This window comes from Myxocyprinus asiaticus, chromosome 11 (assembly GCF_019703515.2).
Source record: "Myxocyprinus asiaticus isolate MX2 ecotype Aquarium Trade chromosome 11, UBuf_Myxa_2, whole genome shotgun sequence".
Classification (NCBI taxonomy): domain Eukaryota; kingdom Metazoa; phylum Chordata; class Actinopteri; order Cypriniformes; family Catostomidae; genus Myxocyprinus; species Myxocyprinus asiaticus.
Genome location: NC_059354.1, coordinates 11,620,135 through 11,636,708, shown reverse-complemented (window position 1 = coordinate 11,636,708; position 16,574 = coordinate 11,620,135). Strand labels below are relative to the sequence as shown.

Sequence of the window (16,574 nt, the reverse complement as noted above, 5' to 3'; positions counted from 1 at the left end):
TTGGATGCACTAGTTCCTAAAGGGATTAGTCCTTATTCCAAGTTCAACTCTGACCTTAAATTTAAACCTATTTCAAATCATAAATTTTGAATCGAAATTGAAGATTAACCCTAATTCCAAATCCAAACCTAACCCTAATTGTAACTCATAAGACATAACTTTAACCCTAATTGGGAGGTCCATATTTGTTGGGTGTAGTGTGTTGGAGAACCTCTGGCCCAGGCTATACCATCAGTGGTGAAGGGTTACATACCGAAGGACCACCTAGGTCGTTACGTGAGGTGGACAGGCTGACCGGGGATGTAGGCTTTAAATGGCCTACATTCTCCACCTAACAAAATTTTGCAACATGAACATCTTGAAGATCCAGGTGGGACAATGACTAGAAAAGCCTTCTATGGTGTGGGTGACCAGGGTTCAAACTAGGTAAAATGGGTTTAAGAAATGTCATCTATGTTTTTTTTAATAGAGACTCTTCCTTTTTAAATAATTTTTCATTATTAAAACATTTGAATATAAAAAATATTTTTTAATAAGAAAGTCAAATACAAGGTAAAAGGTCCAAATTTATGAGTATATTGGAACCTTATCATGCTGCCTGTGCAAATGAAAAGATTTTAATCTATTAATATAAATATTCATATGCCTTCACCTAACCTAACCCTAATGACAGATTAACAAGCTCTGTTCCTCAACAATGCTATTTTATGACATCAAAACACTTTTACTATAGCACATTACTTTTAAGACAATACATTTTCACATTTGCATTACATAACCAACTACATTTACAAGCTTATTTAAATGTGATCAAGTTGTGCAGTGGCTGATAGAGTGTTGCGCTTCATGGAGAGCACGCGAGTTTACATGTGAGTCGAAAGTGTCGTTGAAGCACCACAAGATAACATAGTAGCTTTAGTATTGTGTTTTTCATTTCACATTTGCTTTTTATGACACTATTGGTTATGTTAGGAGACAGTTGAACTTGATTTTATGGCCACACAGTGGCCATTTCACCTTGGAATTGCAGAGAGCTGGTCTACTAGTTCTAAGCTGAAAGACCAAGATGGTCTACCAGGTCAACTATGGCCCCTTCAGCAGTATTCCAGCTGATCAACCAGCTTCAGACAGCAAGAAGCCATGTAAAACCATCTATTATGCTGGAATTTATTAAACTGAATTTGAACTAAAACCTTTTGAACCCACTCACATGCAGATCATACTGTACTTGCAAATGGTTACATAGAAAACCCATATTTGTTTTAACGAGAATACTACAGTGAAAGACTGAAAAAGATACATTCTTCCAAACTAATTTCCTGCCTCTGTTTCTCCCTGTCTGAGAGCAGTGCTGTCTGCTCAATCTTGTGCTCTGCGGGAAGAAAATGACAGTCTGCGCTGGCAGCTGGACACCTATAGGAACGAGGTGGAGCTGCTGAAGAAGGAGCAGGGCAAGACCTACCGCACAGAGGAGGACCACACCCAAGAACAACAGTTGCATTTCTTACAGCAGACCATGCAAAACATGCAGCAGGTAATAAACACGGAAGTAGAGCTTTGCTGCTCTAGCCAAATGACTAGGGCCCTTTCCTAAATGCTGCCCTCAGCCTTTGGTGCAGCCCTTAAATCTGCATAGACTATCAGATAGAAGTCTGGGGTTGTAAAAAAGTCTGTAACGGCTTAGCATCATAGCAGCCGTAAAGCTTCTAAATCAATTAAATGACATATGGGGCATCCTACAATCTCATGGGCACAGGAAGGGCCACGAGTCCACATCAAGTGTGTCTTTTGGTTTAGCTGGTTGGCATGGTCCAGTTATAAACTACACGAGTTTGTAGGCAAAACACATCTTTCTCCATTGTCTGCAATACAAAAGTAGCCAAGTATTCAAAAAAATTATTTATTTAGCAAGGAACCTATAAAACACAAATATTTCATTATATGCTAAAAAAAAAAAAAAAAAAAAAAAAAAACTTGAGTGCCATTTTGATTTGCAACTAGTAGCCCCAAATAAACATGCAAAAAAAAAAAAAAAATAGAACAAATAGTTTTCCTAATAATGGATTTATGGATTTTCTGTAAAGCTGCTTTGGAACAATGTGTATTGGAAAAAGCAAAAAAACAAAAACAAAAAAAAAAAAACTATACAAATAAAAATTATTTGACTTGATTTGACTTTTGTGTTAGTGGTTTTTTCCACTTTGGCAACAAAATCTCAATGTTTTCAAGGCAGTGCTGAAGCATCAGAAATTAGAGTAAATAATTATGATTCACTGTATTGGCCAGCATCATCCAATCACTGCCAACCATATTAAAATAAAATTTAGCATAATCAATTTTGAATCTAAGTATTGATTATCATTGTCCCATGTCTGCCAAACATGTTGAGTGGTGCAAACATCATCTGCAGCCTGAAACTGAACTTTTGGTCAGATGAATGCACTTGACTGCAAAGGAAAGCTATAGGATGCTCCCCAGCTCCTTTGTTCCCTATTTAATGAATGACTTAACCTCCAGTGTGCTGTCTGTCTGCACTGGTCTCAGAACCGTTCTAAATGCACCTTATTTTCATCCTGACTCCACATAAAGCCTCTGAAAACAAAAATTTTCAGCTTTTGGATGAACCCATTGATTCTCAATGTGAAAATGCATGGTAAATATAGGATTTCTAAGGGAAAAAAAGACCTATAGTCCTCGAAAGTAGTCAGTGTGTTTAACAGTGTGCCGTTTCGCAATAAATCGCTCACATTTTCAAAATGGCATATCGGATGAAACAAGATACTCTAAAATTTTGACTCAAACAGGTTTCAGTGTAAAAACTTAATGAGGTTTCTTACCAGATGTAGTTATGTTGGCATTTGTCCCAAAGACAAATTCACTGTGATCGGCGCCATATTGTTTTGTCACATGACTCAGTGCATCAAAAGTTTAACCCTTTACTGACAGTCCAGAGTGTCCTGAACTGAGATCAGTAAGTTTAAATGAAATTAAATTATGCATAGCGTATAGCGAAGACAAAATACAATGTCATATATATATATACCTTTATTTTTCCAGGCTTATTCTATTGAAATTAAAACCTCTTTCTGGAGTGATTTTCTCTTTTGAACGAATTTAAAAGACTCGAGTCACAAGTTAATGACATACAAAGAAACATTATCTGGAGTTAATTTACTCCACTAAAGATCAACCTAGCTAAATGTGACATTTATTGTAATAATATGTTTTTGTGTTGTTTGATATAACTTTAATCTATAGAAGTTGCCAAATTATTGATTTTCTATAATAAACCATTATATATATATATATATATATATATATATATATATATATATATATATATATATATAATTGTTAATAAATGGAAAAAAAATAGATTATTGGAATGGTTCTTTAAACAAATTCAGTTATTTTTTTTATAAAGTTAAAAGTGTGTTTATTATATAAAATGACAATGTTCTGAATGAATATTAGCTGGTTTTCTTGAATGATGTAAACACAGTAAAAAAACAACAAAATAAAAAATAAAAAACACTATCTATGCTAAAGAGTGAAATACATTTAAATCTGTACATCTAATAGTGTCAATGTGGGCTGAGCCCCCCCTAAGATTGAAATCCTAGAATCACCCCTGGCGCCAACAACAGACGTGCATCTGAGAAGTCTTAGCGCAATTACCTATTTCTCACGAAAATAGCAAATTGTGTTTTGTACCACTTCATTAACATACAATACACGTACAGTTTGTGTGCATACACCCACAGATAGCGCAAACGCTCCCACCTGCAACCACTTGCAAATTGCACTTAGAATTAGTGCTCACACAAAAATTTAATAAGACATAGCACACAGTTGTTGCTCGTAGCGCTGCGCCTGGCATGGTCACAAAAATAGAGCCCAGTGTCTTAAATAGCATCTTGAATCACACACATTCAAACAAACATGATAGATCAGTTCTGCGTAAGTGTTCAGTATGCTCACACGTCAGCACTCCATCTGCAGTGTGAACACACACACATACACCTACAATAATTAGCTGTCATATCAGCTTAAATGATGATTGGATTTGTCAGTGTTCTTCTTGACGCATACTTTAATGGTGCAGCACTGTAATAGTAGAGGCACTGGTCTCTCTCTCTCTCTGTGTATCTCTCTCATTCTCATTTTACGTTGTGCAGTCGTGCAGGCTTGTACATACAGGATCAATACTGATGTAAGAAATGTGTGTCCTTTTTGTGGAAAGAGAAATATGACAAATGAAAATGGTTCGAGAACCTTTTCAAGACACTAACTTTAAGTGTTAGTTTGTCTTGGAGAATGCAAATTTAAGAAAAATGGCAGGATAGATTAGGTGCTTTATAAGCTTCTTAGCATCTGCATCCCATTTTACTTACACATTACCATATACTGTATTTCTGAGTGAAACAGGACTTTGAAGCAGACAAAATGTAGGTTAGGAATTGATTTTAAATCCATCCAACCTCAAAGGATATAAAAAGTAGAAGTTGATTCCTCATGATGAGACCCATTAGCTAATAAACAGACATGCAATGACTGATTTAAGTCAAACCCTCTCGTTCTTATCCTCTGCCTGTTTTTTATTTTTCACAAAGTGGTCTTGTATGCTGTTCAATAATGTTTATGTGGTGTTTGTCTATGGGGGTGGCACACAGCTCCACACACAGCTCACTGTTGAAGCCATCTGTTTTGTGTTTGCTCAAGATGCTGTTTGTCTCCACAGCAACTGCTTCGGCTGCAGGAGGAGCTGAAGGGGAAAGAGCTGGAACTGGAGCAGGCCAGAGATGAGCAGCGCTTCCTGGAGGGAGAGGTCCTCAGCCTCAAGGAAAAGGTTACACGGATTTCTTGGCAATATTGCTGAATAATGTGAATATTCATATGCAAAATAGTGATATTTGAGTGTATACACAGTGATGGTGGGGAAGCTAATTTGAAACTGTGGCTTGTCAAGCTACAAGTTATTCATTATTTACAGTAGTTAAACTAGAGTCAAGCTACCCTTTCAAAAGCAGTTACAGTAGCTACACTACTGTTAGCTAGCTGTTAACTACTGTATATTGAAGATATGTTTTGGGGAGGGGCATCAATTTATTTGTAACTATCAGATGGTATAATGTAATGCAATCAGAGCAGTACTTATATTCAATAATTCATATAATAAATATTTTTCTACAATAAAAAATATTGAATCTAGGTTTTTACTAAACTGGGCATTTTATTATTTATTTAATACAAAAATGATTGTGTTTTATAATATTCAAAATTTAAATAAAAAAGAACGATATAGTATAAGCACTATAAAGTATAAGCAAGTAGTTGTGTATGACTGGATCTATTTCTCAGCAGAAATGCTGAATGACACAAGCAGTTACAGCCCTCTTTTATTATACATTTATTAATCTTTAAAATCTGATTGGGTAACACTTTACAATAAGGTTGTACAGTATTTGTTAACATTATGCATTAGGTATGATGAACTTACAATGAACAGTATGTATTAATCTTGGTTATTGTTAATTTATGAAAATACAATTGTTCGTTGTTAGTTCATGTTCGTACACAATGCATTTACTAATGTTGACATATACAACTTTTACTTTGTATATAAATACAAATTATTTATATGAATTTGATGTTATTTTTTATACTTATTTAATTAAAAAAAATGCATTAGTATATGTTGAAAAAGTAACATTAACCAAGATTTGAGGAATGCTGTAAAAGTAAATTTCATTGTTTGTTCATGTTAATTAATGTAGTTAGTTATGTTAATGAATAGAAAAAAGATCAAAATTGTTCTGTTGTTGTTAATAATAAACAAAAATAGATGTCTGGTCATTTTAAATTTAGACCTATAATTTTTTTTTTTAAATATGGCTCGTTAATATATTGTTAAATACTAAAATTACATATTTTATCAGTATAAAAAAAAAATTTAATAAAAAAAAAAAAAAAGTTAATAGAGGTATTAGCTTTGGTATAAATATCTGTGATACTGGCCTTGTCTCAGATCAGAAAAATATTGCCCATCCCTATCACATACTGTAACTGAGTAGAAAATAGCAACAGCAACATCTACTATTACATATAATATGTCATATTATATTATTATTATTTATAATACATTTTATATTTCGGTTTGTATATCACAAAAAATCAAACCAAAAAAAAAAAAAAAAAAAAAAAGACAAATCCATCTATCTAGGGAATCAATTTAGTGAATTGTTTTTTGAACCGTCTCATTAAAATGAACTATCTGAATGAATGTTTCACTAAATCAGGCTTCCCAATGCTTCATATGAGGGAGGGAGAGTGAAAATTCTAGATGAGCACCTCTGATTAGTTAGTTTGACTGTAAAGATGCACATGCAATACAATTTGACAGAAAATAGTGATGAAGCATTTGGTCACCGCTATTCATTGTTACTTGTACTTAGTTACTCCCTAATACTTGTGGAGTAGTTTGAAGAGGGGCAGAAGCCTTATGTTAGCCTTTAAGAGAATTGTTCCCTTGAAATGTACTGACTTTTGGCAGTCCCTGTCTCCTCATGTGTGACAGTTGGGGAAGCTCTGCAGCCTGAGGTCACTTACTGTCCTCACTCCCCCTGTGCATGCAGCGAAAAACACAACTCAACATGGCAGCGAGAGGACACACACACACACACACACACACACACACAAACCCCCGCAAACAGAGACACATAAACACCAGCACACCTAAAGAGACAGGGCAATTTTATTCTTAAAAAAAAAAAAAAAAAAAGAAAATTGAATGAAAATGAAAACTGAATATGCTTTGTTGCACTGTAGGAGGAGTACAAGGCTGTACAAGGACTACAGCTCTTTTAGGACTATAGTTATTTTACTGTACATACAAAAGAGTCTATAGATGAAAAGTTTGCAACACAACACTTGTACATGCAGACAACATGTATTCCTAAACAGTCCATTTATTCAGAGTTCTATTAGACCATAGTCAGGGTAGACACTGTATTTAATTTGATGTGAATGAAAACAAGGCTATGAGGGATGAAAATAGAGTCCATTTAATAGGTTTTGCTGGGTGTCCATCATTCAGCTGACAAAACATTAAAAATAACTTCCTCTTTTTAAAAGATTTCCAGTGAAAACTCTTGAAAACATGGGTTGGGAAAATTAGACCTAATAGACCTAAGATCTTAAAGGACTAGTTCACCAAAAAAAAAATAAAAAAAAAAAATAAATAAATAAATGGTATTATTTACTCACCCTCATGTCATTCCACACACATATGCTGTTAATTTTTCAGTGGACCACCAAAGGAGAATTTTTTTAAGTAGCTCTTTTACATACAATGACAGTTCGGTACAGTTTGCGTGTGAACATGAATGAGATTTAGCCGCTTCGATGTAAGGGAAGATTATCAGTCAATAACAATTAACATTTCGGTCTGTTCCTCACACAAAGTTATTATGTGGCTTCAGAAGACGTGGAATATAGTGCATGAGTCCCATGGACTATCTTTATGGTGTTTTTTAGGTGTTATTTATCCCTTTTGGAGCTTGACAGCCCATCATCACAATGAAATGTCAAGATGTGCAAAAGAGCTGCATAAGGAGTCCTCTGTTTGCTGAACAGTGCAACACGAAACCTTATCATTTGTGCCAGTACAGTGGTTTGCCCAAGCACAGGGAATAATGACCAGCCTTGTTTACTCCATTCCCCTAACAGCAGACATTGGTTTGCATGAATGTTATTTGACTGAGATAATAGGAATGTCAATAGTCATGGTGGTCCTGTGGAGCCCACATCATATTATGTTCCCAACTAAACAGCTAGCAGATGAATAAAGTGTGCATTTTTAGAGTCAGAGGGGGCCTCTTTCTATATATCATAAATATGAAACCACAGTGACCTTCTAGAGACCCCCTGAGTGTAATGTATGGAAACAAATCTCAAAATGCACCATGGTTGTCTGTAACCCAATTTTTCACGAACATCTATAAAAAAATTTAGTTTTTTACTCGGTACTCTAAGTGCAAGGTGAACTCAAGGCCAGACAGAGTTTTCCTAGAGGTAACAGTGGCTACTCAGTTGTACTAAAGTTAAAACTAGACTGCAACTATTGATTTTAAACTAACTGAAATAAAAAAAATTTTTAACAAAATTGTTGTTTTCGAAGCTGTAGTCACTTAAATCTACTGCAAGCGAGCCGTGCGATTCGAAACTTGATTTGGATGTAAATAACTTTTTCTTTTTAATAAATGCTCTGTTGATTCCTCAAGTTATGTCTTAACAATAATTACTAAAACTAAAGCTAATATATATATAAAAAAACATTGCTGAATCTAAATAAAACTTCATTTAAATTTTAAGTCAACATAAATGTTCTTTCTTGGCAGCTTTTGAACAACATCGAGACAGTAGATTTGACAAACCACAGCCCTGACAGCCATGAAAAGGTAAGTCTCATTGACGTTGAGTTATGCCTAGTGAGTTACGCCCAGTGTCCATCAAGTACATGATGGGGGGGTCTGGCAAGCGCGAGGTGATCGTCTGTGTTCAGCGACTGCAACCGGGGCAGGCGGTAAGGAAGTCAGTGGAGTGTCTGGTGCCCCCCTAGGGTAAGATGGTGTCCCCCTAGGGTAAGATGGTGTCCTCCTAGGGAGTTTGTGCCCTACGCAGACTGCGTAATATGCGTATAGGGAGCAGCGGTACTGGTTTTAGCCTACTGATCTGTATGTTCAAGAGAGAGTATGGCCTTCTCTCTGATTTTCTGCATGGGGATAAAGACTCCCAGTGGGTAAAAGACAGAACTGCTCAGAACCAGTGTTAATCTAAAGCAGAGAGCACCCCCCCCACCACCCCCCCATCTAATAAATGAACTTTTATCTTCATTTCGCAGAATGCTCGAATTTACCCCAAAGTTTGATGCTTATTTTTATAAAGTTTATAAAGTGCTGTATGGCAAATTCCAATTCCAATTGAACATCCTGTGGCTGATCCAATTAAAATTCCTACTATGCTGAATTTTGCAAACCATAAGACCCACCTGCCCCACCTCTCTGGAGCAGAGAATAGCATGGAAGTGCTCTATAATCCCTCTGGAGTAGTGAAATGCACTTTCTACACGCCAATGCAGCAACACATTTTCTCTGAGGATCAGCATGTGAAGTTTTTTTTAATAGAATCGCTGAACTGGAATTCTGCATAGGTCATATATGGCTTTAGACCCATTGCTATATGCACTACTGCATCCATTTGAGGTTGTCTACAAGGGTATCTGAGAATGCACAAAGAGTAAGCAAGGACGTTTGAAATGAAGCATGCTTTGATTCAGCCACTATGCTGAATGGGCTGCCATCTTGAGCAGTGTCTTAGATGGAGAGGCTGTTAAATGTCAATAAGCATTGATTCCTCTGAACACACCAGACAGCGGTGAATTTTGAGTAAAGATTAGCATCATGACCTACTCAAAGATCAGTTTGCATGATCTCATCACTCATTTATCTTCATTGTGATGATTACAGTGCATGGCACTTTCCATGAAAATAGCCATAAATCCTTTGTTTTTGTTATAAGATCTATTAGATATGTTATATAAACTCTTATCTAACATAAAATTAACATAGCATGAAAAGCTAGCTCAGCCCTTGTTAATCCTTGTGTATTTAAAGCCCTCTTTTTCTCCTTGTCATTGTTGAATATTGTTAATGCGTATATGCTGTTTTCTAGTGATAGTCTAAGTCATAGTCTAGTCTAGGTTTTGTTTTGTATTTTTGTTGTTGTACTTCAACATCTTTGGTCACTTTGTTTATATTAAACTGCTCTTATGTTCACACCATTGTCTTCGTCAACTACTACTGCCTGCCTCCGGGTTACAGATTACTCAACCACCAAAAATTATCCCAGCAGTAAAACTGATGCGTTTGCATCAGGGGAACCAACCCATTGAGGATTTTGTGGAGAAGTTATTGTGAACTATGTGTCCAGGTGGCGTTCCAAGACGTCTCCTTGAAGCTGTTTTATCATGCGGGATTATATGAGCCTGACTCCTTGATGCCACCATGGAGAATAGATTGGTCTCTCTCCAAGATTTCATTGACTTTGCCCTGCTATGTTTTTGTTCACTTTATATTAAACTGCACTTGGGTTGACAACATCTTCGTCAGCTGCCTCCGTGTTACACTGTATGCCCAAATTTTGGTAATTGTTGCAAAAATTGCAAACCTCATAGAAAATAAAACAGCTCATATAATATTTCACTTGACCTCCTAAGTTGGACTATCATTTTCTGAAGGTTAAGCAACTTTTTAAAATGTGCTTTCACAATTATTTTTTTTTTCACTATTTTGTTCCATATAACTGCTGCATTCTGATGTTGTGTTTTCTATTTTTATGCATGTGGACAGGGAGTCAATGGCACCTCAGCACTCTACCTCCATCGAGAGAAGAATAACGAGGCGGTCATTCAGGGTCCTTTGAGATCAGAGAAAGAGGCGCTCTTGCTCGGTAATTATTCCAACTCTACTTGATCTATAAAACATTTTGAGCTGTGTGCTGAGGGGTTTGAATAGCAGATGGGCTTGGAGGATTGAGTTCTTGCTTTAAAGCACAGGAGGGCAAGTAGGTGCAGGATCAGCCAAGCAGTTGAATACAAAGCTGTCCAGGCCATGTTTGAACCGGTACAATAACAATGGAAAAGGCAGACACTGCTACAGCTGTGTCGTGGGGAGGAAGTCAACACCTCTGCCTTTCTGTCATGTTTTTGGATGATGATCTGTAGGAAAGGACTCGGGGTAGCTGTTCTCTTTGACAGGTGCTTCATTGGCTCTAACCCAGAAAAGACCACACAGCCTTCACTCTAATGGCTGCACAACACTGATGTTTACAGAGAGGGCACACACTGTTGTGTTATAAGTTTACATACCTGTGCAGAATCTATAAGATGTTTTGCCTTAAAAAAAAATGAGAGAATCTTTTTTTTTTTTTTATATTGGCACAGGCTATATGCACTAAGTACAAATACAGTAGCAGTACTAGCCAAAAGCATCATGTTTGCACTATGTGCAAATAAGTATTAGATTATATTTACACCCTGGTGCAAATACTGATTTTCTAATTAAAAATGTGTGAAAATTCAGCTGTTATTTTTACTGTATGTAAATATTTCCAAAAGCTTTATCAGGGCAGTACTTCTGGTTTTTATAAATAAATAAATAATAAAAATAATAATAAAAAAAATAAAAATAAATAAATAAATGAAATGCAGTTTTTATGATCTCTCTTGTGTTTTTTTTTTTTAATTTTTTTTTTTATTTTTTTTATGGGAAATTCTGCAAGGGACATTATGTTAAGCTGTACTACTACTACAAAAAAATAAAATAAAATAATAATTTAGTGTTCAGGTCAAGTCTCGAGCTCAGGCCCTCCATTATGGACAGTGAGCTAAATCAGTTTTCCTTCACCTCTATTAAAAAATGACTGTACATTTCCATGCAAATTACTGAACCAAATATTTATTTCATTACAAAAAAAGAACTAGTAATATTACGGAGGGGGCACAGATACTTATGTGACTTCTGTTGATTGATGACTCATGTGAATCAGTGAATGTATTTTTTGAACCAGTTCATTGAAATGAACAAACTGAATGAATTGATTTGCTACGATAAAACGTCTGAACGAAATGATTCACTGAAATGAAATGAGTCATTAGACCTCTCAATGCAACTTGAGAAAAGAATACATTCTTGGAGAATGTGTTTGCTTGCGCTGTTGTCAGTCTGACACTGATATAGCAGTGTTTTGTTACAATCCACTGCTACTTGTTGGGGAAGAAGTAGCTCATTACTGGGAATGCTTCATTATTTTGAAAACAGCTGAGCTACTCTCATTCTACTGAAATGTTAGTTGCAATGATATATTTAGTGAGTTATTCCCCAACACTACATTGGTGCAGTACGACACATCGGACAGACTCAGAGGCTCTCAACCAGAACAGCAGAAAAGCCAAACTCATTTGAGCAGAACGAAGTGAATGGACAGTCTGTAGAACACATTAAGTCTCCAGACTCTCAGCTCCCTGTAGTAGACCGTTTGATCTGAAGAGGAAGTAAAATTTAGTTGTTTAGATTAGCTTGCCTTGTAACATAATTTCTTGTAAGCTTCCAGTTATTGTTTGTCTTTTTTTACGCCATTGAAACAGTTACTGTTTAGTTAGATTACTTGTCCGATTATTTGAAAACAGAGATTTGTTTATCTCAGTAAGAGAGATCCACTAAAGCAGAACAGAGGTAAGAATAGTACACTATTTTTTTAATCAGTACTTTTGTCTTGTTTTCCAGTAAAAATATCTACACATCGGTAAAACACAGCAAATTTACCTGAGAAGCAAAATTGTGTAAGGTGAAAAGACTTGTTTTCAGGGAACATATATTTTAAGTTTAAACACAAAAATCAAGTTTTATCTTATTTTAGACGAACCTCACAAAATTGTTAGATTTATGCTTAAAAGTAAGAAAAATAAACTTAATTTCTCTGAAAACAATTCTTATAGTGCACAATTTTGCCTCTCGAATAAATGTATCTTTTAACTGGAAAGCAAGTCTGATTAAGAAAATTATTTTTGCAGTGACGTCCCAGCTATTACATTTGGAAATCAGAACGGATATCTTGAAAACTCCCCTTCCCTCACCAAGTGTGGGTTTGAGAAAGTAGGTCTTGCAAAGGGAATTGAATTAGGCTTCTTCATAATTGGCAGTGTTACGGCCTATAAATCAAGAAAATAAATACTGGCCTAGAACCTAGAAGGCAAGGCACTATATATTCTGTCTCTGCATCAGTGCTTTACCTTTGCAGGACCTCTCCAGGGGTAATCGGCTTAAGAGGGGGAGGGATGCTGCTTCTGCTCCAAGCGACATACAGTACTGTGCAAAAGTCTTAGGCACATAAGATGCTTCACATAAACATTTGTCTTAAGATGGTTATTTATATTTACAGCTTTAGTGTGTCAATGGGAAATATACATTTTAGACTCCCAAACATTTCTTTTGCAAACAGAATAGAATAGAAGAACAGGGAGCTCTGCAACAGATGGCATGGTCCCCACAGAGCCCCCACTGAATATATTGAGTCAGTCTGGGATTACAAGAAGAGACAGAAGCAATTGAGACAGCCTAAATAGATAGAAGAACTGTGGTGAATTCTCCAAGAAGCTTGGAACATCCTATCTGTTAACAACCAAGAAAAACTGTGTCCAGGCGTACCAATGAGAATTGGTGCTATTTTGAAGGCAAAGTTGGTCACACCAAATATTGATTTAGCTTTTTTTATGTTTACTGGACTTTGTATGACATTAATTGATAAATGAAAACTATTTATGGCATTATTTTTGAAGACATCCTCACTATGCAACATTTTTCCCAAGTGCCTAAAACTTTTGCACAGTACTGTATTTATGACTGTGCAGGCTGCATCTCTTGCCTTGCTTACTATTCAGTGGCAAATGTGGGCACATACTGTATGTTCAGTCACAAGCCTGTTCTATTGTCTGTCTCTCTACATAGGAATTATATCCACCTTCCTCCATGTGCATCCATTTGGAGCCAACATTGAATATCTGTGGTCCTACATCCAGAGACTTGATACAAAGGTGATTGTTTGTGTTAATTGTGGCAATTTACATTCAGAATTAACAAAATCTTGGACTTGGAATAATTGTCATATGTTTTTCATGCACAATTAGAATGTAGAAAAATCTCTCATTAGCTGGGTTTCCATGCATGTTTTCACGAACTGTAAATGTGCATTATCTTGAGGGAGCCCACCTTTTTGTTATGGAGCAGCTGAATGAACTCTTTGCTTTGGGGAAAGTTGTATTTGCTGTAAAAAAGCAATTGCATATAATGATATTAAATGCTGCCAGGAGACGTCGCAGAATAAATGAAATAGCTCACATAATGAGGGCTCAGATGGCTAGCGCTCAAAAGAGTTCTGGTGGATTGTGAGGAACCAAACGACGATCTGTGGGTGATGCACTTTTGACTAACCAGGGCTACGTTTGAAGAATTGTGTGCCATGTTCGGCCTTTTGTTGAGCCAGTCACGTCAAGCTCTCGCACACCTATAGCCTACCATCCAATGAGTGCATTGCCATCACACTTTACAAATGGTCATGACACATCATCGTTCATGCAAATAAGCCATTTCCATCACTTTCATGCACATTTTAACTAATGCAAAACTCTAGAAAATCCACCTCCACTTAGTGCATTAAATTGTATGCGTATTTTGAGAGTTTATTTGCATATCAAGTGTTTCCATTCAGGATTTCTTATGCACATTTTTAAAATGCAAAAAATGTTTTGGATGGAAACGCAGCTTTTGACTCTTCTGGAACCCATGGTGGGGAAAAAAAAGAAAATGTGACTATCTGCACCCAGGTTTAAACCATGTTGGCCACATAGCATAGCTATTTGCACCCCAATAGTGTAGAACAAAGCTACGACATAATGAAAATATATACAGTACATAAGTATATACTGTTCAATAGTATGTGTTATTTACACAAGGTTGCCAAAAATATTGGTGTTTGTAGCTTATAGTTAACGTTTCTAGCTTTGAAGTCATCTATATGCTAGTGTGCTCTTAAGTTGACACAATTTACTTTTTAAATTTATAGTGTTTCTCTTCTAGCAAAAAATAATTGTTTACTTGTATGCATGGGAAAATTGTAATTTTTATCCAATAAAATGCTCTCTAAAATAAATAGGTTACCTCCCTTGAAATTATAAATAGTGTCTTGAATTAATTAACTTTGGAAATATCTTGTTTGCTGTCACATGATTTGAGTTTTCAAGTTTGATTTTGCTGCACTGCACTGTAAACAAATGGTCATCCTTCCTGTTTCAATAGAAAACACATCAGCATAGGTTAGGAAAACTTTGCTTGTCAAGCCATTTCATGGGGACTTTAATATCAGATTAGTAAGATACAGTTTGAAGAAATGTTTAAGAGACAATAACTTCAACGTTCACATTTTTTCCTTATCTTTTCCTAATCTAAACATTCATCTACTTGAAATAAGAGTAGAGGAAACAAGCAGTTTTCCCCTCGAGCGTTTCGTTGCTTAAATATGGGACGTCCCGGCTTTAACCCAGCACAGTTGGCAACCCTACCTCAAGTCCCTTGTTATGTAACTGCTAAATCAGCTTAAACCAGCTAAGACCAGCAAACCAGCAAAGGCTAGTTTGGGATGGTTATCTTACAGATGGTAAGCTTGTCTGTGTTCCTTCCTTCAGATTTCTGCTAGTGAACTAGAGAGACTAATGGTTCGGCTGCCCAACATGTTCAAGCAGGAGTTCAGCGGCGTTGGTGCAACATTGGAGAAACGCTGGAAATTCTGTGGTTTTCAGGCTCTCAAGTTGGCGTGACTCACAGAGCCGCATCCACTGACACCGAGAACCTTTAGAGGACAGATCCAGAGTCAGTAAGATGAGCTTGAGTCTCATAGATGCAAAGAACCGGGTCTACACCCTGCACTGCTCTCAGATCAAATGCTCTGCCAGTCTCGATTACAGACTATGACGATGACACAGGAGAAATACTCTACACGCAATGCCGCATCAGATGTATTTACTTGAAAAAGCTCTTTCCAGACTTTTGTGCCGATTGCATAACTTGTCTGTCAGCAGCGTCCCTGAAGACTGGGGAGATATCCAGGAATACAAGTGCTACTCAGTTAAAAATAACAGAATGTTGAATATGGCACACAGATGTGTGATAGTGGCCCCTTTGTGCCCACCAAAACCAATGTGTGTGAAGATGAGTTCTGTTCTGAAAATTTTTTTAATACATGGCCAAAGTGCTGGAGCTGATAGACAACAGTTGCACAGCTGATGCTCTTAGGACATTTGGCTGTGAATCAGGCTGTCCATGTTGTGTAGACAATGTATGTAATGTGCTCTTTGTGTCTTGATGCACTGTTAACAATCTGCATATGTAAATTATGATTTTCTAAAAAATCAATTAAAGACTTTTTTTTTTTGCTGTTGTATTTTGAGAAATCAATGTCCTTCCCAGCCAGAGTTCTGCATTCAGAATTAAATTAAGAATGCCTTTTTATATTCCGAAATGGAATTTGAATTTAAGGAAGTAGAAATTACAAAGATTTGATGAAATTCAAAGATTTTTGTCAGTATGTATTACCCTGAACATTTATCATACACAAAACAAATCCAAAAGCATTCAAAGATATTAATAATCAATGTTTGAAATGACACCCATAGAACATGCTAACCCTTTCATACATAACGTCTCACATATGTGACGGTTAATAACTGGGCCCCACAGAGTAGCGTCACACATGTGTTTCAAGATTCAAATCAGCTTTCGCGCCAACACAGGCTGTGATGGTCAAGCATCAGTGACATATATTTGCTCAATCAGTTACTCATACAGCAGACATAACCCATTTGTTCACGTTTACTATATTATATCAAATATATTTTTTATGACGAAATCAAAAATGTAAAACAAAATGTAAAAAAAATAAATAAATACTCATCTACACTCTGC

General features: G+C 36.2%; 1 protein-coding gene across 1 annotated transcript in view; it reads left to right on the top strand.

Annotated features, from left to right (window-relative positions):
- The window catches only part of LOC127448557 (ecto-NOX disulfide-thiol exchanger 1-like), a 159,045-nt gene extending 143,020 nt beyond the window's left edge, over positions 1-16,025 (top strand). Inside the window, exons 10-15 of the mRNA XM_051711193.1 lie at positions 1,350-1,534; positions 4,742-4,849; positions 8,400-8,459; positions 10,410-10,509; positions 13,566-13,651; positions 15,299-16,025. Coding sequence (XP_051567153.1) covers positions 1,350-1,534; positions 4,742-4,849; positions 8,400-8,459; positions 10,410-10,509; positions 13,566-13,651; positions 15,299-15,430 — 671 coding nt within the window. The 3' untranslated portion in view covers positions 15,431-16,025. The remainder of the gene's footprint in view (positions 1-1,349; positions 1,535-4,741; positions 4,850-8,399; positions 8,460-10,409; positions 10,510-13,565; positions 13,652-15,298) is intronic.
- The last annotated feature ends 549 nt before the right edge of the window (positions 16,026-16,574 follow it).